General features: G+C 44.5%; 1 protein-coding gene across 2 annotated transcripts in view; it reads right to left on the bottom strand.

Annotated features, from left to right (window-relative positions):
- The window catches only part of USP24 (ubiquitin specific peptidase 24), a 287122-nt gene that overhangs the window by 212734 nt on the left and 47141 nt on the right, over positions 1–27247 (bottom strand). For both annotated transcript variants that reach the window (XM_056122422.1, XM_056122423.1), the window contains exons 6-24: positions 26936–26971; positions 26500–26565; positions 25037–25102; positions 22211–22285; positions 21473–21631; positions 20586–20700; positions 20267–20370; positions 18171–18278; positions 17706–17801; positions 17465–17626; positions 17228–17275; positions 11526–11633; positions 10593–10742; positions 9881–10012; positions 9003–9114; positions 7137–7213; positions 4282–4422; positions 4073–4126; positions 2656–2771 (exon numbers count right to left, since the gene is read on the bottom strand). In XM_056122422.1, coding sequence (XP_055978397.1) covers positions 2656–2771; positions 4073–4126; positions 4282–4422; positions 7137–7213; positions 9003–9114; positions 9881–10012; positions 10593–10742; positions 11526–11633; positions 17228–17275; positions 17465–17626; positions 17706–17801; positions 18171–18278; positions 20267–20370; positions 20586–20700; positions 21473–21631; positions 22211–22285; positions 25037–25102; positions 26500–26565; positions 26936–26971 — 1925 coding nt within the window. The remainder of the gene's footprint in view (positions 1–2655; positions 2772–4072; positions 4127–4281; positions 4423–7136; positions 7214–9002; positions 9115–9880; positions 10013–10592; positions 10743–11525; positions 11634–17227; positions 17276–17464; positions 17627–17705; positions 17802–18170; positions 18279–20266; positions 20371–20585; positions 20701–21472; positions 21632–22210; positions 22286–25036; positions 25103–26499; positions 26566–26935; positions 26972–27247) is intronic.

Below are 27247 nucleotides of genomic sequence, written 5' to 3'. Positions count from 1 at the left end.
AACTCTGAAAGACTAACTTCCCTTTCAGCTCCAGGGGAGGTGGTGCTCCCGGGCACAGCTGTGGGGCACAGATGGACGAGGGAGGGGAAGCTGGCCTCTTCCATTTCTTTTCCTGCCCCATGCTTTCTTCTTATTTTTCTCTTTTTAAAACAACCGTTCCATAAATAAAGAACCTCAGACCCCAGGCATATTTCGCTGCCAGTTATCAAGAGAGAACAATCAGTGAGTCTGATCTCATAATCTAACAAAGAAAATGTGCCATAGAATGCTGTAATGGGTGGAATGTGACAAAGTTTTGAATCCCCCGAAAATTAGAAGACAAATGCAAGTCAGTAAGCACACCACCACTGTGTTTCAATCACCTAAGAATGAGGAGGAAGGGATGGATAATCTCAACCCACTTTGAGCAGATATTTTCAAACCCCACAATGTACATTCATGGCAGAGCCTGGCAAGCTCCCCGCGGCGTATTCAATATGCCAAAACCTGTAACAAGAAGTCTCACAATGGAGACATTACTGGTACCCGCTGGAGCAAATTGATGAACAATGGGAGGACAGTGCTACAGTGTTACCATGAATATTGGAAGATTTTGCTATCCCAAAGGTTTTCAGAGTACTTAAACCAACGTCTGTCTGGAGTGAAACATCTCTGGAAGTGGAAACAGCACAGGAATGAGAAAGTAGGGCTGAGAAAGTCCAGAGAGACCCCTTTGGTCAGACCAACTGACTCTTACTGTCATTTGAAATAACAGGACCCAAGCATTCAGCAGCCGGTAGTTACCGCTCCGAACCTGACCAAAATAGAGGATACTACATGTGTAAACACTGGCAAAGGAAAAGCCACGTGCTCCTGACTTAAGCATTTGCTATTCCAGAAGCTTAGTTGACTTAAATACATGGACTTCGAAAGCTGAAATGAGGTTGTACTATTCTCTAACAATTAGTCTGGTATACTGATTATGGGTATTGAAAATTTTACTTTCTTGTTTTGGTGGGGAGGTTCTGGGGGTTTATACCCAGTGGTGTAGGACTCACTCCTGGCTCTGTGCTCAAGGTCTCTCCTGGTGGGCCTCGATGCTGAGAAATGAAGCGGGACCAGCTGTGCTCAACGCCAGCACTTTACTTTTCTTTTTTTTTTTCTTTTTGGGTCACACCCAGTGATGCACAGGGGTTACTCCTGGCTCTGCACTCAGGAATTACTCCTGGCGGTGCTCAGGGGACCACATGGGATGCTGGGAATCGAACCTGGGTGAGCCACGTACAAGGCTAACACTCTACCCCACTGTGCTATCGCTCCAGCCCCGAAACTTTACTTTTTTAAAAAAAGAGTTAAGCTAAACATCTTTTTTAACAGTTCTGTTAAATAACGTTTAACAGAGTTCTAAATTCTTTCAGTCTATGGGCAGGAAACAGAATTAGAAATTCAGATGAAAAATCTTTAGAAAACATTTAAGAACTTTAACCACTGCATTACTGAATGACCTACATTACTTATATGCTCTATAATGAACTAGTTCACATATAATATTGTAAAAAAAAAAACACTGCAGCATTGCACTGTCCTCCCATCTTCATGGATTTGCTCTAGCAGGCACCAGTAATGTTTCCATTGTGAGACTTGTTACTGTTTTTGGCATATTGAATATGACACGGGGAGCTTGCCAGGCTTTGCTGTGCAGGTGGGATACTCTCGGTAGCTTGCTGGGTTCTCCGAGAGGGAAGGAGGAATCAAACCCGGGTCGGCAGTGTGCAAGGCAATGCCCTACCTGCGTGCTATTGCTCCAGCCTACCCCCCCCAAAACAAAACAAAACAAAACAAAAACACTGTATAAAAAGCAAAATAGTTCCTCCCCTACAAACTGGTATCATTATGGTCACTGAAATTTTCTTTTGAAGTTAATGAAAAGTGTACAGGCCAGACAGAGATCTCTGAACAGCAGGCGGGACGCTCGCCTTACACACAGCCAATCTCAGTCGACCTCGGCACCCCATATGGTTCCCCAAGCACTGCCAGGAGCGATTCCTGAGTGCAGAGTGAGGAGTAGCCCCTGAGTACTGCAAGGTGTGGACCCCCCCCAAAACCAAACCAAACAAAAGAGAGTAAATAAAATAATTCAAACTAAAGAGACGTCTCCCTCAGAAAGAGGAGTAGGGCCAAAGTAACGCCCATGCAGATCTCCAAAAGATACAGATTTGTGGCTGCATGACAGGGAACACGTGCTTTGCCGGGATAGGAAATAAAATGAGGGAAGTGAGGAGATCAATCATCGTGCGAACGCGTAACATGGGAAGAAGATGCCGGTTACGGCCCAGGGCTCCTTCTGGCAATCTGGCCAGCAGTTCAGTGTGAGGCCTAAGGATGTAGCGCTGCCCTGGCTCTGCGGGGCTGGGGACCTCTGGGGTCTCCTAGGCTGTCCCTGGCGGTGGCTGAGGGTCCCTACATGGTGCTGGGGACTGACCTGGGCAGGCTGCATGCAAGGAAAGCGTCTTAACCCCTGGACCAGCTCTCCAGCAGCACCAACCATTTTTCAAGTATATATCTAAAAACAACTTGTTACTGCAGTTAGGTAACATAACGACAAGCTGCCACTTATTTTTAACCTCACTTTTAAGTGCTGCGTGAGCACGTGGGGGGACACGCGTGACCACTCACCTATATGGAGACTGCACTGAAGTCGCCACGGTGGGCATGGCTGTTGCCGTGAGCATCTTGGTTGCTCTGGTCACTGCATGTGTTAACGTGGGGCCACCAAGGGCTGAACTGGCTGCCTACAAAAGAATTAATTAGGGTCAGGGGTTCTCGGTCCTGTCCAGCGGCACCCTGGGGTGGACATGTGTGGAAGGCTGCCCTAGATACTGCCCTCAGTTTTGTTCATTACACACCTACAATGAAGTGGTTGTAGAACTTCTACCTGTGGCAATTAAGAAAAATCTCCAGAGAGGTTCAAACGTTCTCTAGGAGGCAAAACCGCCAACTACCGAGAATGACATTTCCACATGTTAATTCTTTTTCCCCTTTTACTCAAAGAACTGATTTACAAAGTTATTGATAGCTGAGTCTTAGGCATATATTTCAACATCAATCCCAGCACCAGCGTCAACTTCCCTCTGCCAGTGTTCCCGTATTTCCTCCCACCCCAACCTCCACTCCACCTCCACCTGCCACCTTGACAGGCAGAGTACAAAGTCCCAGTGGCTGCAGCTGAGGTCTCCTGTTTTCAGTGCTGTGGCGTCTGTTTTGGAGAGACGGCTCTCCCACTCGCCCACATCACCAGTAGGACTGAAGCCCGGATGCCTGATTCACCCATTACTTCCTGTTCTTTTCTTCCCCGCCTTGATTTCTTCCCTTCTCTCCACATATGCTAATTCCTTACAGCGTTTCTGATGACAGAGCTTGAAACTCCTATACAGATCCTGGCACATACTCATCACCAGAAGGCCTAACACAAGTGATATTTGGGGGCTGGAGGCATTTTACGCTTTTGGAAGACTTGTTACTATATACTAAAGTTAAGCACAAATCAATCCAAACAAGCCTTTCCTACAGCCTTGAGCATCACACTGGAACTCAAGCATGGGGAACGCCTGTGAGACGTACAGAACTGCTTCTGCTGGAGAAAGACAACCAGCACTGTTGGACCCGTGAGTGTGTTCCCGTCTGTGGTCTAAAGAGGCTCTTATGACACCAACTAGGTGACACAGGAGAGCATGGGAAAAGGTCGAGTGTGTGTATGAAGGAGCTAGTGCTCACCTGTTACCCTCCCCCCACCCCAAATGTAGAAAAAGACACTGTGAAAAACGTGGGTGATGCAGACAACCGAGTTATGAACGAACTATTCATATCTCTGGAGGGGCTGCGGCCAGCAGGGAAGGGCAGGGTGCAAGGGGCGGGTTTCATGAGGGAAATGGGCTCGCGGGTGGTCCCCTGCAGGCTCCTATGCCCTCTGCCACAGTCTGTGCAAGCGTTTCAGTCAGTTCCAGTCCTAACAGCAACATTAGATACAAACTCAGATTATACCATTGTAAGAGGGAGAAGAGTATTTCAAAACAGGTTAAAATGTGCTACTCACTTCTAATCTTGTGTAGCAATCAGCAATGAACTTCTTATGTAATGATACAGAATCCTACAAGAGGGAATTAAAAATCAGTCTGGCATTTAGCTGGGCTCATACCAAGAGTAAATACCAAAATACAGGATTTTGGAACATGTGAACTTCACAACAAAGGAAAATACATGATTTCCCACATTTCTGTGTATTCCTTTTCTTAAGACACCCACCTTTTTCAATCTAGGATTCAGATTAATGTAACTATAGTTTATGATTAACTGAATAGCTTCATTAGCAATTTCTTCATCGGGGGATTCCATGGCTATTTTCCAAATGAAATCCATCCCTATCAATTCCAGCTTTTCGACGTACTGTTCAAAAGAAAAGAAATTAGTTGGCCTTAAAAATCAAAATGTCATTTTTAAGCAAACAGCACATTTGAGTAAAATCACAGTGTCATTCTCCAGCTGGCTTAGGTAATGCAATATTATATCAATTAAATAGAAACAAAAAATACTCGGAAAGGTAAAGTGCCATAATTTGAAGTAGTGTTTTCTGAACCATATACATTTTTTGTTTAGAAAGTTATATGCAGACTGGAGTGATAGTAATGTGGGTAGGGCATTTGTCTTGCATGCAGGTTCGATTCCTGGCATCCCATATAGTCCCCTAACACTGCCAGGAATAATACCTGAGTGCAGAGCCAGAAGTAACTCCTGAGCATTGCTGGGTGTGACACAAAAAGCAAAAAAATAAGTAAATAATAAAATTAAAATCAGGGAAAGAGACAGGACCCCCATAGGGAAGGGGGTGAACTGGCCTGAGGATTTAGTCTGGGATTTACAGTAAAAGCCTTGCTTGCTCTCAAAGAATTAAGAGCCCAGAGAACTAAGTTTGGGATCTTTATCTCTTAACTGTGTTTATCCAAACAACTGCAAGTATTGGTAAGAAGTTTGTTTGATTGATTGTTTGACTTGACTAGAAGGAAAGAGACTGGACTTGAAGGAAAAAGAAAACCTTGACTAGAAGGAAAGAGAAAAGCAACACAGATATCCCTGGGAGACAGAGCATCTCCTTGAGTTTTTCTCCCCCAGAGAATTGCCTCTGCTGGAATATTTTACCTCTGTAAACCACACGGACACGCAGTCCTACACCTCTGACCCCTTCAGATGTTCTGTAAGTCTGCTAGCAGCTCTGCATTAAACGGGCCACTTTCACCATCAGTCTGTGGTCCCCCATGTCTCTGTCTCTCCGCTGGGGAGGCCTGGGGAGAATGGGAGGTGGCTCTTGGCCACTGAACGTGTGTGTCACGCAGCACCCACATATTTTGTGAACTCACAATATGCCAATTAAATCGTTAGTAAATGAGCATCTGATGCTATTACAGTAAATACCATAGAACAGAAATGGTCCTCTACTGTTTAGATGTGCAGGGACTGCCATGTGTGGGGGTTGTCCTCATGGTGCTGAGACCTTAGGGAACAGAGCTGGGCCCCTGCGTGCACAGCATGCACTCCGCACCTCAGAGCCATCTCCTCAGTCCTCAAAAAAACTATCTGACTTAAAAAAAAATTAAATCATAAAGTCTACCAAGATCAAACAAAAGAATCGCACAATTATAGGCCATTATGCCCTAAGGCAGTTCAGTATGAATTAGGGCCGCAAAAACCAAGCTATAAAATTAAGAAACTATTGTACAAATAAGTCACTTTAACCAACAACCAGGCAACGGGGCCCTGGGGCAGCGGGAACAGGAACCAGGACACACAGAGACGTTCTGGACACCTGCCCAGCCTCTGACGCAGAAGCTACGGGGCTAAGACAGGCACCAACCTCCAAAGCTTTTCTTGAGAGAAAGTGGAGCCAAGCTAGAACCAGTTACTGATCCTCGGAACTCAACCTGGTCTCCCCAAAAACCTATTAGAAATGGCAAGGCCCAGGGCTGACCGAACCCAGAAATGTTCTCACTACCCAGGAAATCAGGTCTTGAACGAAGGCTTTCTTAGAACAAGAGACAGTGCTACTCTATTCCTTTATTATTAAAAAAAAATTAATTTTATTATTTTAGTTTTCAGGTCACATCTAAGATGCTCAGGGCTTATACCTGGCTCTGTGTTCAGGGACCATTCCTGGCAGTGCTCAAGGGACCATATATGGTGCTTGGAACCGAACGGGGGCTTGCAAGGCACCTGCCTTAAACTCTGTATTAACTGTCTGGTCCGCCTTTCTTTTCGTTTATAAACTTGGTTGTATTCAGGGGAACACGTGGGGTGCTGAGGATCAAATCCAGGTTGACTGCATGCAAGGCAAGCACCTACCCTGCAGGACTCAGGCTCCGCCCCCTCGTCTTTCGGTGTCTAAGTAAACATAAACACCACCAGCAGACAACCCGTCAGAACCTCATTCTCTTGTTCCACAGTCTGCTACTAATCCTTTCTCCCAAAGCCTCCGGCTGTGATTCTGGAATAAAGGCTGTCACTTTTCTAGGCACACGGGAACTGCTGAATCTGAAAGCCGGAGGCTCAGATGCACGACCCTGCTCTGAATGCACATTCGAGTCCGAGTGAACCACTGGAGGCCAGACAGCCTGGAGGGCTTTGTGCAGCCCAGGCCGCTGCTGAGATGCTGCTCGCACAGGGAGCTCCCATTCCTTCCCAGGCAGCACCGAAGCTGGCATGCAAGGTGAGGCTCATTCTGTTGTTGCTGCCGAGGAAGGAACCCAGGGCTTCATACATGTGTGTAAGACAAGTGCTCTGCTGAGTCATACCGCCTGCCCCAAGTAGATGCCCATTCTTTAAAAAAAAATTTGTTTTCAATGATACTGCTGAATACAAAGTTTTACTACATTATCCAAAATTGGGCTGGAGCGATAGCACAGCGGGTAGGGCGTTCGCCTTACAAGCGGCCAACATGGCCAACCCGAGTTCGATTCCTCCGCCCCTCTCGGAGAGCCCGGCAAGCTACCGAGAGTATTCGATATGCCAGACACAGTAACAACAAAGTCTCCAATGGAGACGTTACTGGGCCCGCTCGAGCAAATCGACGATCAACGGGAGGCCCTGAAATTTTAGAATAATGTACTTACCAACTGAGCTCCTTGTCTTTTCAATCGATGATCACAGAGGTTCACATTTTCAAAAAATGTCTTAAATAAGTTAAAACCTGAAATTATAAAATGACAAATTCATGCACTCTAAGTAACAAATAATCAACAAAAAGACTTGCAGTGTTTCAAGAGCTAAGACTATTAACTCCTCCATACAAAACAGATTAATTCAAGGTCTTGGTGCTTGAGTCCAAAGCACAACCACCATGAAAGAAAACTGGTAATTGGACTTTATCAAAACGACAAATTTTTGTGCTTCAAAGGACTCTCAAGACAGTGAAAAAATAAGCCATACAACAGGACAAAACAATTGCAAGTTGTTTTGATAAGGAACCCAGTACAAAAAATGTAGAGAATTCTGACAATTCAACGATTGAAAAACAAACAAAAGATATGAATAGACATTTCTACAAAGAATATACGTGATACAGCAATTCCACTCTCAGGTGGAATTCAATCCAAGAGGATTGAAACCTTTGGCAAAACCAAAAACCTTTTCCACGAGTGTTTACAGAGCATTACTGATAATCAGAAAGTGTTTGTCAGCTCCAACTATGTGGCCAAGGCCTACAATGGACACCCAGTCACAAAATGGAAGGAAGCCTTGGTTAAGAGTCGTGACTTGGGTGAGCCATAAAGATATTATGCCTTCGCATAAAGAAAACTGCCAGGCATGAAAGGCACACCCTGATTCTATCGAAGTGGAATGAAAGAAACCAGTAGCAGAACCTCTGCTTATTTATGGCTCATTTAATTCGATTTGAATGAAATTTAGATTAGGCTAATCCATGAAGACAGAAAACAGGTAAGAAATTGGGAAAAGAGGGTAACGAGGAGTTCTGGGGTGTTGAAAATGTTCTTGGTCTACAGAACGATTCTGAATATACTAAAAACCACCTTTAAGAAGTGAGTTTTGGAACGAGCCCTCTGGCTGTTGATCGAGATGCTTATCAGCCATGATCCCAGAAACTCAGAAACAAAGCTCTGAACCCAGTGGCTTTTGGCAGAAATGTGCCCGGACTACGAAGTAGGTTTCTGGCACCGGATCACCCCAGGTGGAAGTGGGTTTCGTGCCTTGGCCTGTTTCCCCTGGCAGCTTGGTCGTTGTTGCCGCGGCCATCTTTCAGACGCCTAGGGACAGCCAGGGAGGGGCCCGCAGTGAGGAGGAACGTGAGCTGGCCCTTCCCCACCCTTACGAGACCCCGAGTGGCCGCCTACGAATGAGCCCTCTGGTTGCTGACGGAGCTGCTTATCGGCCACGATCCCAGAGGCTCAGGAACAAAGCTCAGAACACAGCGGCTTTTGGCAGAAATCCCTCCAGCTTTAATTATCAAAACTTCAGAATTCCAAAATATGCAAGGTCATCATATGCAATTCATAATCAGCAATAGAAAACAAATGGTCTAATGTTGCCTTTTCGGCAGATCTGAGTGTTGGGGTAAAATCCCAAATAATAACGGTGGGTTTGGTGTCGAAATACTGAATGTAATCAAAGTAGACAGTGATGTGGAAATCGCCTGCCACACAGGTAGGAGAAGGGTGTGGGATGGTGGGAGGGGATACTGGGGTTTTTGGTGGTGGAAAATGTGCACTGGTGAAGGGTCGGGTGTTTCATCATTGTATGACTGAGACTTGAACTGAGATCTTTGTAACTGCTCTTATGGTGTTTCAATTAAAAAAAAAAGTGAGTTTTATCCCCATGCAGTTCCCTGAACACCACCAAGGAGTAATTTCTGAGTGCAGAGCCAGGAGTAAGCCCTGAGCACGGCCAGTTGTGGAGCAAACCCCATCCCCACCCCACCGTCCCCAAAAGAACCAAAACAGACATTTAAATTTTGCTCCTACCATTCATAGTGATTTCATACGACTCTAATTTAAGAATTTTCTCCTTGAAAAGCTGCTGCTGCACATCGCTCTCGAGATCATGTTGCCCTTTTGTAAACCATTCAAAACACATCTGCGGGGAAAGGCAAACATTAACCTTTAACCAACTCCACTTCAATCAAATGCAGAAATTACTGTTGATTCTTCAAAAATTGCATCGCTGAAGAAATTCCCCAAACTGAAATGCATGGGGCTCTGGAACTAAAGAAACTAAACTAAAGACCATCAGTCTTCCCTCAGATGAGGAAAATGTATCCTCACACTCTTGACTACATTTTCCATCTGGACTTTCCTGCTGACATTTGTAATAAGCCCGAGTGGTGGTAGCAGAGTCGGGCCTGGGATGTAGTTCGTGCCTCTCGCCTCCGAGGAGAGCATTTCAAGTGGTCTCTGGACTGAGATCAGAGCAAGGCTTCTCCGTAACTGAACCTTAAAGCAGAGATCCTGCTTCTGGTTTAATCTATTTCCAGCTGCTTAAATTGTGTCGAGACACTCATTCTTCTTAACTGGAATTCAAAGTTTTCTGCTGACAACTCAAAATTTGTTCCATAGCAGGAAAAACAAACTAAAAGATACACCTAAAATCTCTAGCTGCACTGACTTGGCAGAAAGTGGGATTTTACCCAGAACGGCACAAAAATTACCATCTGGCTCACACATTGGTCCTTTTTACACAGACACCCACATTTTTCCCCCTGTCCTTCAATCGCTAGTCCATATTAGCATTAACAAATTTTAGTAAATTATGTGTTTAGGAGTCAAATAATATGTGGACTAATATGTACACACACAAAGAATCTGAATGCCAGTTCTCTTCATCTACAATACCATCTTCTTACCTCTCTATCTAATTCACAGACATCCTGACCAGTCACAAGACATTCCCATATTTCCTTGGCACGATTCCAACCCAGATAGAGGGTAGCTTCTTGTAAGAAAAATGCCAGAAATTTTAGATGGGCCTCTAGATACTGCAAAAAGAAGTAATGCTCATTAGTTAACTCCAGAAATCCATTATTTAAAAACGGAATTTAAGTAAAATCTTAAAATTAACAAAATGGGTTTCCCTAATTCTCTTAGGGTAAAACTGGGAGAAATCTCTTTACAAGTGGATGTACAATGTAGCAAAAGTAACTTTAGAATTACAAATTTAGTTGACTTTAGATACAAATAAAATATTTCAGCAATCTCAAAGTGAAATATAATAAACTCACAACTGGTGAGTTCTTTAACTCTTTTTCTAGTTTTTAAGAAACATTACAATGAATCAAGTTTTAGAGGAACAAGCCATTACCCACAGAATTGACAACTAGTTTGGTTCAGAGACATTTACTTTGTCACAATGGTAACTTACTAGAAAAAGACAGTTTTCTAAAGTTTTATTTTGAAATGACTCTAATCAACACATAAAACTGTTCCATCACTACAGACACATCTCTCTCATGCCCCCTCATCAGGGTCACACACAGTAAGCATTAGATTCACAGGTCCAAGCGCCACAGGGGCACCCGGCGGCTGCGAACGAATGGACAGAAGCACAATGCCAGATACCTCCCGGTATGTGTACCGGCCATCCACCAGCGTCGAACCAGTGAGGCCTCCCGGTCCAGCCACGGCAGCCGCAAGCCGGTGACAGGCGATCAAACTGCTGGTCACCAGTTTCACTATTTCAAAGTTCTTCTTCAAGTCTTGAATAATGCTCTTGGCAAAAACAGTAAGAAGGAAAACGGTGTGAGAATCTGCAAGGCGTTGGTGAATTTAACTCAAGCTTCTCTGTTAGCCTTTTGTCAGTCCTGCTGAGGGCCGGCAAACAGGTCTTTACTGCAGAGTTTCTACAGAGAAGTAAATAAAACCAACCCAGAATGCACATTTGCCAGAGAATCAACCTCTCTGTCAAAACTCTGAAAGACAAAATTCTAAGACACGCTGACACTTATTTAAAAGAAATCTTTCAAAAAAATGTTATCCTTATAAATATATCGAAAACAATATATACTCTCTCTTTCTGCCAGAGCACTCAGGGCTTACTCTAGGCTCTGCACAAAGGGGTCACTCCTGATGGGTCTTGGGGGACCGTACGTAGTACGGATCAAACCTGGACCAGAGAGGCGTATGCAAGGAGATGCCTTACCTATTGTCCTAACTCTCTATCCCAAAGAAACCAGTATTTTTTTCCCCCAAGTTTCTAAAATATCATTTGAAAATGGATAACTTTAAAATGGAAAACTTTAAAAATGCATAAATTAGGAAATAAGAAGACAGGCCAGGGATATATCAGGAGGAAAGTTCCAGACATGAAAGCAGAAAGATATTTAAACTCAGGATGATTAAAAAAATAGAAATAAACTGCATTAAAACCTATATTAGATAACAGTGACCATAAAACTCAGTGATTTTGTTCCTTCTACATTACTACTACATTCCTATTACATTATAAAAGGTTCTGCAGTAATTACATAATGGCCAAATATATGACACTCTTACCTTGTCTTGCTTTTGATAGGTTTGTTTTATGAATGAGCGCGTGATTTCATGGAGCTGACGCAAAGCTGGCACCACCCATACAAACTGGGGATTGTTGAGCTGAGAAGACTAGAGTTAAAAAGAAGATGGGCTCATTAAATTTAGAAATAAATGACTAAATTAGCTATAAAAAGTTTTCAAGTCAATCAGGTTCTATTGTCACACATTTTATTCCTGCTCTCTTCACACTGTTCATTTATAGCTGATCTGCATGCACTCTTAATTGTCTTCAACCTCGTATTCTGCATGCAACTTCCTAAGGCCAACAACTGCAAACAGGAGTGGATGTGAAGTGACAGTCAATGGAGAGGGGGCACATCAGCAAAAAACAGACAAGGAATTAGCAACTTCAGAGGAGAGATTTAAGTAGCACATACTGCTCGGCCTCACTGACGTCATCAGATTAACGGAGGGCAAAAGCTTCACTTGCAAATTACTGAACTAGCTGTTAAATAAAATGGTATAATTTTTTCTTTTTTCTGCAATGCCAGGGACCAAAGACAGGTCTCATGCATGTAAGACCTGCACTTTGACCACTAGCACCCCGTCCCTGTCTAAAACAGTTCCCTATAATTCTAATATTAAGGTACCAATGAAATGTCCAAGACACTGACAGTAGTCTAAATACATTAAAGAAAATATTCTGGATGTGCTTCTAACTGCTAGTTAATATTTTTTCCCCCTGTGTTTTTTGGGCTGTACCCAGAAGTGCTCCGGGTTTAATCTTGGCTCTGAGCTCAGGGAATACACTGAGAGGGGCTCAGGGGACCCTAGTGTGCTGGGGAATCAAAGCCAGGTGGGCCACAAGCACTCTACCTGCTGTACTCCAGCCCCTAATTAAAATAATTTTATAAGATAATTTCATTTTAGTAAATATTACACTTATGTTTCATATTTTAAAATACTTTCAAGTATTTTATTTCTGATATGACGTTTCAGATAATATGCATATCTGAAAAGTCAAATGTTCGTGTGATATTCTTTAAAAAGAGAACTGTTTTTTAGTAAGTAGCATCTTCTGCACTGCAGTCTTTTATTGTCAAATCTGGAAGAATATCAGCTTAACTACTATTAATCAACTGCTAAGTCTCTTAAAGACTGAACTTAGGGTAAAGCCCTTAGCATTTATTTATGAAGGCTGAATGATTATTATTATTTTGGGTTTTGGGCTATGTACAGTAATATTTTGTTGTTGGTCCAGTAAGATTTTGTGTGCTGGGGACCATGAGTACCAGGAATCTAACCTTGGGCTTCCAATGTGCAAGGCCAGTGCACTATCATATCCCTGGCTGAATTCTATCCTTTTTAAGGGTCTTTTTACTTCCTTTAATTCTTCTGTAAGATAAAGACCTATATGAGGTGGAAATACCTGTGTATGTCTCCTGAAATATACCCAGTGATACTTAGGGGCCCATGTGGTGCTGGGGTGGAAGTTGGGGTTCCTGCATGCAAAATCTGTGAGCCAGATTTTGCTACAAGCCAGATTTTGCTACCTGACTATATCTGGTTATCTATCTCCCTAGCTCAGAAAAATACTTTGTATTTATTTGCAGAATAGTAATACTTTTTAAAAAAGCACTACTAACTATACAAACGTAAGAATTATGGCCAAAATAATACAATTTCCCTAGAGATGCGTCCATCAACCAGCAAATACCATTATTTCCTAGATTCTAAGATATAGATTTTCATAAAGTTTACCATTTCTGAGATTGACACTTCTTACAATAGCGTTCAAAGAAACTTACCAGCCACTAGGCATAGGAGTAAGTTAGGACACAGCTGTCCTTACTTGAGTGTATGAACTTAGTTTTCTGTAAAAGGTAGGTCTTAAAAAAATCTACTTGTCATTTTTGTTGTTACTAGTTTAGAGACTACCCAGGAAGAACGGCTGTTTCATGTAACTTCAGATGCCTGACCTGTCACTTCAAAGCTGTCAAAAACTCACAGTGGGATGTGGTATGACTAGCCCGCTGTGCCCTTCATGGGGAGCATTGATTAAAAGCAAGGAAAACTGTCACTGTTCTCAGACAAATTTGGTGGGTGAGACACATATCCTAGTAAGGGCAATGCCACTCAGCCTTGTGTTTCTCTGCTACAAGGCTGCACATTAATACAAGAGAAGCTGTTTGACACAACTTGAGGAAAAAAAGGACTCGTGAGTTTTATTTAAAAAAAAAAAAAAAGGGAAAGAACACAAACTCCATTTGTTATATCCTAGAGATTTCAGAGAGGTCAACAGCATCACTATATACTATGAAAAGCAGTGCCCCAGCACAGCTGTCCAGGCTGGTCTAAAGGAGGTTTAGAATCCACTGTAACTGTGAATCTCAACAATGGAGGGTGCAATGCATACTTTCAGTCTTTCTTCATTGCACACTTAGCAAATTTGTTTTGCAGGCTGCAATCACTGGCATCTTAGAATCAGAGAAATAAGGTATATATTAAAGGCCAAACATCTGTAAAATTAGTTAAGAGTATTTCGGCTAAAAAAAAAAAAGGTTGCAAAATCATATTGGACAAAAACTCTGAGACTTAAGTACAAACTGCTATCTTTCAAAAGAATTACAAACATTAGGATATAAGAACGGATCCTCAGCAAATAATTAGAGAAATTTTTAAAAGCAGCATTATGAACAATGAAATCAATTAAGGGTTAAATTTTTTATGTAGTACTGAAGATCATTTTTTTTTTGGATGTAATTCTCTACCCAATAAAAGAAAAGTACGGAACGGTGGAATTTTAAAAGTATGCCTGATATAGTCTTTCTAAACTTTAACAGGAAAGATGTTATTTCTTCCATCATGTCTACATTAAATCCCTGAATCAGAAAAAATCAAATTAGTCTCCTCCACTTACAAAAGGGGCAAGACTGGGGAACAAGTAAAATGAACACAGCTGGTAACAGAGCTGAGGATTCAGAAGTAGGAATTAATGTTAGGTCCAGGTTAGACTCAACTTTTGATGAAGCCTTGGTGGTCAACTGGTTCACCTGCTATAACCTGCACTCACTCTCCTTAGTGGTGTTGGTGAAACGACTGGCAGTGTGTTCTATTTCAGAGGGTTTTCATGGAAAGCTCATCTCATCCATGCTCAGATTGAAACATGCCTCCCCAGAACTTCCCAGGAGACTTTGCAAAACAGTAAGCTGAATTTAACTTCTCTGCAACAATATCTGAACAAAGCTCTCATGGGCTTCCTTGAGTTTTCTATTCCCAAAGCTGACAGCCCACTTCTATTTTTTTTTTTTCAGACCTAGCCATTTACCTAGAACGGAAGTAAAATGGTTTGTGTGGGAGGGCTCCTTTAAGAAGCCTTGATTTCCTCCTGTGCTGAGTACACTGCTGTGACATTGGAGCGGAGGCATCCTGTGCCTTCCGCCCTCAGCAGTGTCAGGGAGTGAGAGCGCTGGACTGTGGGCAGGCAGGGATCTGCGTGTCCCCCTGGGCAGGGGGAGGGGGCGAAGGGCACACTCTCCCGGGAGGTTGTCGGGCACTGCGCGGGCGCGCGCATCGCCAGCAGCGAGCACCTCTGCCTGGGAGCGGTTTCTGCAGGGTTAGCAATTTGGGGGTGGCGGGGAATACACTCAAACTTTTTAACTGAAGAGGGAAAAAATGAAGTGAAATAAGAGGGAAAGCGCTGGGGGCAGATAGTGGGAGGCACCAAAGAAGCGAGGGCGAGAGGACTAAGGGAGCCAGCCCGGGGTCTCCTGGCGGAATCCACGAAAATCAAGTTATGGAGGAAGGGTCAAAATTTCCGAACACAACAGTGGGACTCGGGGATTTTGAGAGTGTCAAAAGCGGAGGGGAGGGAATCAGTGGGGAGTAGAGGGAGCTGGGGTGGGAGGGGTGTAAGAGTGGGTGGTCTTGTCTTACCCTTTGCTTAGTTTCTGTGTAGCCTGGCAGGGAGACATAATCCCCAGTCAGCCCACCTTGCTGCCTGGCAGGAAAGGGCATAGCACAGAAAACACCTTTAGTGGCAGTATAAAATTCACCCCCTGCTTGCAGTCACGTCCAAGGGGCTCTGCTCTTCCCGCTGCCCCCCTTTAGCCGCGGCACTTTAAGTCAGTATCCGTGAAAGCACCGTCAAACTTGGCAAGGCGGCAGCCCCCCGAGAAGAGACGGCGAAGGCCCTTCACCAGCACTAACGGGAGAGAAGAGGAGAAACGCTCCTTTCAAGTCTCACAAAACCACCTGAACACCTTTCCTGCCGCATTTGAGTCTTTCTTTTCTTTCCTTCTTTTTTTAAAAAAAAATAAAATGAAAGACACAAATGAAGTGACACAAAGAGAAGCAATGCAGAGGCAGCAGGGTGACGCTCGGCTGTCCTGGGAAGGAGCAGAGCTCAGGAAGGGTTTCCTGGTTTAGGAAGCCGTTTCCCCAAAAGAAAGGAAAAGTCCCTTCAGCACCGCCCTCACGTCTATGAAGAAACGATGTTACCAAGAAGAAAAGAGCATTCTTCTACAGGTGCTTCTCCTACTCCGGCTGAGGGGCCTAAGCTTGAACTCTGGATTAGTTCCAGTCACAGAGACAGAGGCTGCTCAATGATCCCAATAGCTGACATCAGAGAACTGGGAAAACTCAAACTGCATCCGGCAGACAGTGCAATGCTGCTGAGCCAGGGAAAGGATTCTCTGACTTTTGCTTCACCGCCTTGTTTGCAAGGATCTCTTGACAATCTCTGAATCTGGGATCAAACGTGAACTCTCACTGAATCAAACGTCGACGTCTGAAACAGAAACCGCCACGTCCTCCTGTGCGCCCAACTACAGCTGGTGACAGAGTCTGACAATGAATAAAGGCCCGCCAAGGCACCAAGCCCCCATGGCAGCGACCGTCTCTGGCTGACTGCAGAGTTCTGGCTGCTCGGGAGAAATGCTTAAGAACCAAAGTCAAGGAACAGGCTTCACCGCTGAAGTGACGGGGCCCCTGCCACTCGCCGAAACCTCTGCTCAGGTCAGCAGGAAATGGACTCTCCCTGCTGGGCTGGACACTGACTGGGCCTGGGCAGGTGGGGACACGCTGGGAAGGGCTGCGGGGGCCTAGAGGCTGGTTCAGGAGGGACTGCTGTGACGCTGCCTGCCTCTCGGGGTCTCGAGATTCAACTAGGGGGCAGCTCCGAACACCACAGCTTCTCAGCACCTTGTCAGCTAACAGCACCTCCAAGCACCACTGCCCGTACCAGTCCTGACCTAGTGGCGACCTGAAGGCCTCGAGCACGGCCCTCCATACTCACCACCAGCCCTGCCTTCACCTGAGGGGGCCCAGAGAAAGAACTTCCAACCCCCACACTTCTTTCTCTCTTACTCTGTGAAAGTCCTGCTACTTCCCCCTCAAGGATCCATTATACTTTTAAAACCTGTACATACTTCAGTTTTAATTTAAAATAGACAAACTAAAATTCAGGTCAGAACCTTCAACTTTATGAGCCGAAGGCAAAGGCCCTTTGAATGTTGCCTGAGGGACTTGTTTTCCCTGAGTCAGTAGCTGCCCAAGATTTAAAATCAGGTGTAGCTCGTCAGCAAGCATTTAAATGGCAGTTTATAATCTATAAGTACTCAGACACTAAAACACACAGCTATCATAAATGTACGATGTGTCGCTTATTACAGGAATTATTAAATGCGTGTACCTTTTATCTGGCTCCATCTGCTTTTTCTTACCTTGAATCCATCCTTCTTGTTTTTGTCCAAACCTGACCATTCTCCAGGCTGAAATTTCATTTGAAGAGAAACGTAAATGAGTGGGCTAAGAGAGAGACCGTCTCTCCCACTTCTTAACCGTGGCGTCTAGGACGGGACCCTGGGTCTAATCTAGGCAGGAGGGGCGAGCGGAGATCTGGCCCGATGCTCAGGCCACGCCAGACTCGGACAGAGAGAGGGGAGGGCGGGGAAACCGACCCTTTTGATGTCTTCGATGCACTTGATGATGTAGCTCCTCTTGATGGCCTCCTTCACCGCGTAGGCGTCGCTGAGGATGGTCAGGTGCTCCTCCAGCGCCTGCTGGATGAGGCTGCTGGGCAGCGTGGGGAGGTGGGCCAGCTCCCAGAGGACGTCCAACACCTGCAAGGACACCACGCGTGAGGGCCTGGCCATCAGCAAGGACGAGCTGGGGCTAGGAAGACGCGTGCGGTTCTCCTGCCTTTCCAGAGGTGGCCTCAAAGCGCGCCTCCCGGCCGATGCGTCCGATCAGGCTGAGGAGCTTCTGGCGCACTCGGTCACTCTCCGTCTCCCAGCTCTGCGGAACAGAAAGACGCAGGAGTTGCTTTAGAATCCCTTTCTACCACGATGGCAACTATGCAAAAACCCAGTCTGAGCTGCAAATTCATAGAGCAAAGAGCTCCCTTTAGAGGGGGAGACCCTTATGGGAGACTGTCCTGGGAACACATAAAGCATGTCGTGTGGCATTTGTTTGTGTTTAACACACATGCTTGTAATCTCTTATACGAGGGCTTAAGTGGCTCCAGGATGAAACACAACAATCTTCACACACTTTCCTCTGATGGTGCTGGGATTGGTGTTTTCATATTAACTGTAACAAACTACTGTAAACAACTTAAAAAAAATAAAAACCAACAAACAAAAAGAATGTCGTGTGAACACACACCTTTTGGATGAGCACAAACAGGTGATTAAGCTGGTCAGCATTAAACTTCACAGCGGCTGCAGCTATGATGGTATGTATGTTCTCGATCACAGTAGAGGACTGTCCTGACTAGGAAAGAACACACGGGTAAAGAACATGTCCTGGAACTTGGAAAAATCCAGTCTTCTGCCTGGCAATTTATGAAAGCCAAATCCCGACAGCAACAAAGCCCATTGGATTCGGCAGTCACAGAGAGGCAGGAGTGCCGGGTCTCACTGCGCCGCCCCCCCCCCCCCCCCCACGCCAGCACAAAGAGAAGGTGAGGGTTGGGTTCTCGCTCACGCGCTCATTTCAAGGAACAAAATAGCCTCAATGAGCTTTAAAGAAACCCCAACTGACAAACAAACTTCTGGCGTTTCATAAATGACCATGCAAACTTCATCTGAGCGAACTGCCCTGCCTACCTTGTTATTCTTATTCTCCTCCTCGGATATATTTTTATGACATCATTAATATGAATTCATCCCACGGGCAGTAAGTCTTCAGAGATGTAGCCCTGTGCCTAACCTCCAACTGGAAAACTTATTTTCTAACCTCAGTTGCTACTTAGGGCTGGGATGAATGAAGACATTACTGGCACCCGCTCGCGCAAATGGATGACCAAGTGATGACAATGATACAGTGAACCTCAGTTGTTGCCGTCATACCTGACTTCTGATACAAGAACATGAATGGCCAGCGGGACAGTATTAGATGTGACTCATAAGAATTTACTCAGAAGTTACTAAAGTCGCACACTCATTGAAAACAGTTCAAACAAAACCACAGGAGGGCACATGTCAAGTCAAGACCCAGGAGATTTCTTTCGGTCCTGTACTCCAATTCTAGAAATCTGTTGGGCCGAGAGTGCGGAACACAAGCCCTCTGCTGGCTATCTTCGGGATGATGTGCCAATGACAGGCGCTGCCGGGAGAACGAACACAGCAGGGAGGGATTCTGGATGCCCTGCTGACCCTAGCATCTCCCGAGCACTGCCCATTGCCGTCCTCAGTGAGGACTTAACATTCCTTCCTTTGCTCCTCTGCCTTACCAGCAGCTGTGCAGGCCATCCCCTTATGAAATCCTGTCTGAAATATTTAGCAGTTTCTATTTCTTTTAGCCAGATTCTATGAATAAAGTTCAGCCTCAGACAGACAGACACATGGCACATGATCCCACTTCTAAGGGGTATCTAAAATAGTCACGTCCATGAGCCAACAGGGAGCTGGTGTCTGGCAGGAGGCTGGAGGACGAGGAACGGGGGAGTTATTAATCAACGGACATGCAGTTCAGAGATAAGCCTGCTCTGTGGCTCGGCGCCTACTCTTGGAATGATGCACTGTGGTCAGGCTCGACTCGAGATCCTGGAACACTCTCAGGATGGTAACGTTTTAAAACCGACAAAGAGCAACACACACAAGGCATCCAACCTCTTCAGTTCAGACACTAATTAATGGCGACACAGCTTTCAGTGACATCTTTATCTTTCAATATCTGAGAAACAGTAAAACCAGACTGGATGACAGTTTGACGTGTCTCGAGAAGTGGAATTCTTATCCTCGACAGATTTCCTTCTCATTGGGGCAGACCTGGTGGCGCTCAGGGACTGTCTGTCTGCATTGTGCTAGGGGACTGGAAGTGTGTGACAGGGGGTCAAGCCCAGGACTCCTGCACACAAAGCATGAGCTCCGGCACTGAGCTTCCTCTCTGGCCTGACACACACACTCTTACGAGAACCTTAAGCTGTGACAGATTCGAGTAGGGGGCTGGAGGGAGAGTGAGGGATGAAGGTGTTTCACTTGCCTACAGTCAGTCCTGGTTTGATCCCCAGTGTATCACTCCATACGGTGCCCAGAGCCTCACCAGGAGGGAGCACAGAGCCAGGAGTAAGCCCTAAGCACTGCTTGGTGTGGCCCCAAATGCAAACGAGCACAACAAATAACGAAATGAGAGCAGAGCAGAGCAGAGCAGTACTTTCTGTCAGGGCAACGACCCCTCACGTCCACCCCTCCCCCCACCGTCCTCTCCTGTACATCGGAAATGTCAGAGAAAAGCAAAAGTAACTCTGAACAACTTACCTGAATCTTCCAAATTTTAGTGAGCTCATCTAGAGACAACTTACTGCCCAGAAGTTCAATAATTCCCTTTATACGATCACAGTATTGTGCTTGGTCTATATTGCCTAAGAGAAGAAACATCACAGAGAAAGGCAAACACAGTGAACGTGGCTGATTCGCCAGAATGGGTTCCACTAAGTCAAAGCAGGCGTTGCCTCACCATCACATCATTTAAAAGCTAATATGATCAAAGCAACAATTTCATACTTTCTTTCATTTAAAAAAAGTTTATTTTTTTAAAAATCACTTTTCGGTGTCGGTTTTCTTTAAAGCAACTTACCTTCCAATGCAATTGACAGGACTGAGTTTTCGACGAGCCAATCTAACAATCTGTCTGTGTCTATAGCATTCTTCACAGACTTGGATAAAGTGCTGTCTTCAATAAGTTTGGTTACCTGCAGGACAGGATCATGACAAGTGAATTTCACGCAAACCGCACACTCAGAATCAGAGCAAGCCTGTGTGATTGTGTGTGCCCTGTGACTCTCTACAGCGATGTGCTATGTCTGATCATGATCTCAGGGCAGGTAGTTGGCGTTCACAGATCTGTGAGCCATTCCTGGGCCTGATCCTCTACTTGCCCTCCCTTGGCCACCACTGACTGGCACCAGGGACATCTTCTAACTTCTTATGCTTGGCCCCCACCCTCACCTCTAGCTGGTCGTGAGAACAAGGCCACGAGCTCAGAAGAGCAGAGACCAGGCTTGACCAGAGATCACATAATTTTGCTTGGCCTATCATAGATGTAATCATTTTGGTTCTGTACCAATGCCCTTGAGAAAGGACCACTTAAACTCCCATATGAAACATAACAAATGAAACAGTACAATTTTAAAAAAATACCTTATAGAATAAAGATAAAAATAAAATCCTATTCATATACAATATATGAATTAATGAATCAAACTGTTAAAACGGTACTGGGAGCATACGACAGGAAACCTCATAAATTTTTCAGAAGAAATTTTGAACACATAAAACATATAAAAAGTTCCTTTTAATGAAAAGTACGACACACACTATTAATAAGTAATCCCCCTTCCTTTTTGTGCCTAAGAAATCCCTCGTGCCTGTTTCCCAGGACAGCTAAAAGTTAGTGACCGCCGTGCTGGGGTTCGCCACTGCAGTGTCAGTGTCCCGCGCCCGTGAGCAGTAGAGCACGCTTACCTCTTTGAGGGAGTTCATTTTTGCACTGAAGTGCGGGGACTTGAGCATGCGCAGGAGGATGTCCAGTCGGAGATCGTCCACCACTGTCACCAGGTCCGGCTGGAAGCGCATGCAAAGTAACTTGATGGCAGACAAGAGCTCGGGGATGCTAACCAATCTCTTTATTAAAACACACACAAACACACAAACAGAGAGAGAAACAGTAAAACCACTTTGATCCCAACTCTTCCAGCATACAGAGGAATGCAGGCCATGCTCAAGGACAAAGGTCTGCGAGGTGTCTGGTGTTCAACAATTCCACTAACTACATTCTGCTCCTAAACAACCATTTGCGAAAGAGGAAGCAAAGGAAAGGGAAGGATCCTGTGAGGAATTGGAGGCAAACAGACCATGTTAAATTTAATGTTACAGTTGCTTTAAACAACTGTGCATAAGCACTTAGAATGTTGAATTATTTGCAAGCCTTTTTAAGGCCATACCAACGGCAATACCAAAATCAACATTGTAAGTAAACTTTTGAGGGGGTCACTTGCTGAGAACCCTAAACTCAATCGATAGGCTGAGAAACCTAGCACCAGTCACTGGTGCTTCCAAGGAAGTGTTTTTTGGTTAATCTGACGGGCGCTGACCGCAACAATAACCCAGACAGTCAGGGTGTGTGACGTCTGCCCCAAGTCCGAGCTCCGCTTGCACAGACCAGCAGGCACCACGGCTTGCCTGGCTGGAGACCACGTTTACCTTGTCTTTGAGGTCCTTCTCCTCCACACTCCGCACATCCTGGATGGTAGTGAGGATGACTGGATCTAGCATCGGCTACAGAAACAAAGCACTACAGTTAACAAGAGCACAGGGATCTGACCTCAAAGAAAGGAGACAGAGCGCTACCCTTTGCATTTCATGGAGGAGGCAACGCGCCACAAAGCGGTGCGTGCCGACACACAGCCACCACCTTCTGAGCTGCAGCCCGACTGGAGTCTTGCCTCAGCTTCTTCAGTATCCAGCACTCAACTGTGCTCAGAGACCACAGCTGGCGGGCTCAGGGGACTCTATGGGGTGTCAGGGATCAAATGTGGCCTGGCCGTGTGCCAAGGTGAGCGCTCTACTTGCTGCACCATCTCTCCAGCCTCACACGCACTGTTCTTAGAGTCAATATTTTGCAAATGATGTTTAAAAGATGAATGCGAGCACAGAGCACTGATAACATATGTTATCGTGTGTACTATTTTTACTCGTTGACATGCCTGAGGCCCAGACCAGATGCACACACACACACACACACACACACACACACACACACACACTCCTCTGAGATAGTAACATGATCAAAAAAGTAGTTCTAAGTATTATGTGAGACGTAAAATACTAGCTACATCTGAATGATCACTTCCATCTAAACAAAATCATCTTTACGACTTAAAACTGGTGAGAGGGTACAGGTGAATATTTGGCTGTGAAACCCAAGAAGACATGAGCAATAGATGGAAATAATATTCTGCACTTATACTTATGCCAACTGCACAGTAAGGGTTAATGGCTCTTTGCTAAGAGTCCCAAGCTGTTCCTGGCCCTGGGTACCAGTCCTGCTCAGTTCTCAGGGCAACTCTGAGAGAGGCCTGAACATGGGCACCAAGTTACAGAGAAGGAAGTTCAGGTAGAGAGATGACATCTGGCCTCCAGAATCACATAGATAACAACCCAGATAACAACCCGAGGAGACATGGCATAAATATGGTGTGAGTAGATTTATGGTATCAACTTACTGCTAAATGAATTTAAGGTTAGATAGTTTAATGCAATTAAAATAAAAATGAAGTTAAACCTGATTTGGTTATAGAGCCAAATACTTTTCTTTTTCTTTTTTTTTTTTTAAGTATACTATGCTTATGTATAAAACCAGGTGATTCCTAACTTGTATTATCTGAAGCTTTATTTATGCCGAATCAATTTCTACAGTACTGTGCGCTAACTGATTGCGCCACTGGAGCGGGCTGGAGTGATAGCACAGCGGTAGGGCGTTTGCCTTGCACGCAGCCAGCCCAGCCTGGCCGAGCCAAGTTCGATTCCTCTGGCCCTCTTGGAGAGCCTGGCAAGCTACCGAGAGTATTCAATATGCCAAACACAGTAACAAGAAGTCTCACAATGGAGATGTTATTGGGCCCGCTCGAGCAAATCGATGAACAACGGGAGGACAGTGACAGTGGACAATTTCTACAGAGCAATACATTAGGAAAAAGAGTAAGCATTCCAAAACGTGGTCCTGGCCCTAAATTACTGTCTTATTTAAAAGGCCAGTCACTGGGGCTGGGGAAATAGCTAAAAGGTTTCGGGGCATGGTTTGCATACTGGAGGCCTAGATGTGATCCTGAGCACAGTCAGGGGTTGTGTGTCCTCTGGCCCAATAAAACAGACAGTCCAATTATTTTTTCTCTTTATGTCTTAGTGTGTCAAACTACAAAGATAGTGGTCATATGCACATGCTTAGTAAGTTTAAGAACAATGCATGTTTCTAATAAAAAAAAAACTAAGAAAGAAAAATATCAATGCTTTTTTAAAGATTTAGAAATCTTGTGCCATTACTTCAGTATAAAAGAACGCATGTAACATATACGGCAGATTTTTCTAGAACCTACTGGGAAAAAACCTACTTCCCTTATTAAAATGACGCTATGCAAATCAGATACTAAGAAAAATGAAATGCATACAAGGGCTTTGCTGCCAAAGGATATTATGTTTTCACAGCCATCTACGGTGCTTTTTAAAAAAATCTCTGTAGATGTTACAGGTTTTACATACTCATAAGGAAAGTAATTAACAAAGATATTTCAACGACCAATTTATTCAAAGAATTTTTTAAACGGAGACGGAAAGGGAGCAAAAATGTATAAGAGATGGTAAGCATTAGAAACATCACTCAAAGCTTCGCTTATTCTCAAATGTGTTGATTTATAATCTGCAGCAGCCGAGACGAGACAAACTGCCCAGCAGAAAGGGCTTGGAGAGCCGTGAGCCTAGAGGGCGGCGCCACAGGGATATGACTGAACACAGAACGGCACCAATCTTACAGTGGGGAGGGCTGTGGGCTGCCTACTCTGTAGGTGCAGAAGCGAAAACGACAAGGGATCGATGCAACTTACACTAGATAAAACGACAGACTACAGAGGCAAGTGACCCGAGATGAGAGCAGCTGCAAACACTCAAGTTAATCATCATTTTTCTCTTGGGGTCCCTCCCAGCAGTGCTCAGCAGCCGAGGCCCAGTCCGACACTGAGGTGTTCAGGTCAGGGGTGCTCAGAAACCACCCTTGATGGAGGTCAGGGGACCACGGTTGGGGGGGGGCACGGGGTCGGGGATGCGAGACGCGTAGCTGGCTCTGGAGCAACTCCCCTGGCCCTTTCATAGTTCTCCTTATCTTCTGGCACTGTGTTTACTAGGGTATCTAGCCTGAAAGAGCACGAGTTACCCTGGACCAGGCACAACACTACACATACTGTAAAAACTGACATGGTGACCATTTTTACATCTTGGACGACCTCCTGCAGCCAGTGTTCAATGGCCCCACCTTACCTGCACCACGGAGGAATTGAGGTACTCGGCACACACACCCAAGGGCTGCACCAGTGCTGAGACTGCCTAGAAAGGACAGAAAAGGGGAGAGAAAAACGCAGGGTCTTATTTCCCCTTTCATCACCAAATACCTAGTCGACATTAGAGAAACTTAACCAGTGATTTGATGAAACCACAAAGGAATCGATACACTCTACTCTTGGAAGGACTAATAGAATTCAATTTATTTTAAATATATATAGAGAGAGAAATTTAATGTAATTTAAACCAGAATAGGCTAATAAGACTTCTTTGGAAGACTGGATGAAGTTACTTCAGTTATCAGTTTATACTGAAGAAAAGTAAAAATTTTATTAGACATAGTTGGAAAGGGAATGAAACGTGCTTTTAACAAGAAACATACTTAAGATTCTTATAAAGAAAGGCATAAAACTTCACTAAAAAACATTTTTTAAAAATAGGTCCTAATAAATGCGAAGACGCCATGTTTTCTGAATGGAATGGATTAGAAGTACTGTTAAAACATCAGCTCTCCACACATGGAGCTATAAAATGAATACAATTCCAAACACGAACTTGTTGGAATTTTCAGCAGAACAGGACAGGTTGACTCTTTGGAAAAGAGAAAATGGAAGTGGTTAAGAATATTTTAGGAAAGAATGTTGTTGGGCAGAATTGGCACTACCAGGAATGAGAATTGTGAAGCAGTGGCAGAGTAACAGTCAAAAAAAGAACAGATAAGAGCACAGGAGGAAGAGAAAGAAACCAGGTAAACCCAGGAGACCGTGTGCAGAGTCAGGGACAGAACCGGGGTCGGCGGCATGCAAGGCAAGCACCTTACCCCCTGCATTAGCTCTCTGGCCCCAGTAAGGAGTTTTTAAATGGAATGCGTAACTAGAGAATGGAATAAAGTGAGCACGGTTACCAGTAGGTAAACATTAAAAAATTAAATATCTTACGACGAGGTTAAACTCTCCTGAGAAAATGAAACCAACATGAAAAGACAATGCTATTGCATCTGGGGTGAAGCCAGCTCCCTTTATAGCCCTTACTGCTATGAATCTCCAAAACACCAAAAATTTACCGAAACAATCTTAAAATGTTTTATCACTGTTTCGTACTAGGGAATAAATATGGATTTAACTGAATCATAAAACTGGTAAGTGCACATATACTTGCCACATATACTGCGAATGGATTTAAAGAGCAAGATCATTTCATGCACATTACAAATTAAGGAGAAAAAAAATCATTAAGCAAAGGAAAATTACTGAGTTTTAAAAGTTAAATCCCCTTCACTAAAGTTGGTTACAACGAGGAGCCAATATTTTTCTGATGATCAAAACCAAGGAAGCTGCCTCTGTAGAGATTAACTTTAATGTTTAAACTGTCCAGACTGTCCTAGGGTTACATACCACTCCACAGAGCTCATCTGGCATTCTTAAGAGGTTGGTATAACTTACCCCAAGTTCTATATCTTCTGAATGAAGCTTAGCTTGGATTGCAGCAAATCCACCTAGTTCTCCAAACTAGAAGGAGAAAAAAAGGCACAAATAAACTTGAAAGTATTTAAGTCTAATAATAATTAAGCAAATAATAATTACTGCTAATAATTAAGCAAGTAATAATCACCGCTAATAATTAAGCAAAGAAACAAGGCTAAGATTCCACCATGCTGGTGCTCTCTAGTACGCAGGGCAGCCCAATGCTCCCTCACATGCTGCAGAAGATGTGTTCTGTCTAATGTGCCCGGTGCTAACACCTGCCTAACTAGCACACACAAGAATGAGGCAAGAACAGCAAGCCAGTCTCCTTAGGAAGAAGGCTCTGATTCTCGGCTGTCGCTGACCGATCTGTCAAACCCTAAAATGTGTGTATAAATCAATAAAAATTCATTACCTTATTCACCAAATCCACAACCCATCCATGAGGCTCCTAAGAGGGAACAGAAAACAAGATGGTAAAACAAAAATGTCCTGATTGATCTTTCAGAGTGTTTCTTCTATCCCAAATTAGAAGCTGAAGAAAAAAATCAACCAAAATTTGAAGCACTGCGTTCTACAATACTGTTGCTGGAAGGGTTTCAGGCACATCAGACTACCTCCTTTCAGAACCTAGCCATGGTCCAGTGACCAGCAACCTCTATTACTGTCACTGAGGTCCCTTCCCTGACCTGTCCCCTTTCTTCCCACGGTGACAAGGTTCCTACTA

This window comes from Sorex fumeus, unplaced genomic scaffold, assembly GCF_029834395.1.
Source record: "Sorex fumeus unplaced genomic scaffold, SorFum_2.1 ptg000045l, whole genome shotgun sequence".
NCBI lineage: Eukaryota > Metazoa > Chordata > Mammalia > Eulipotyphla > Soricidae > Sorex > Sorex fumeus.
The sequence above is the reverse complement of the archived record's forward strand: the minus strand, read 5'-3'. Positions and strand labels throughout refer to the sequence as shown.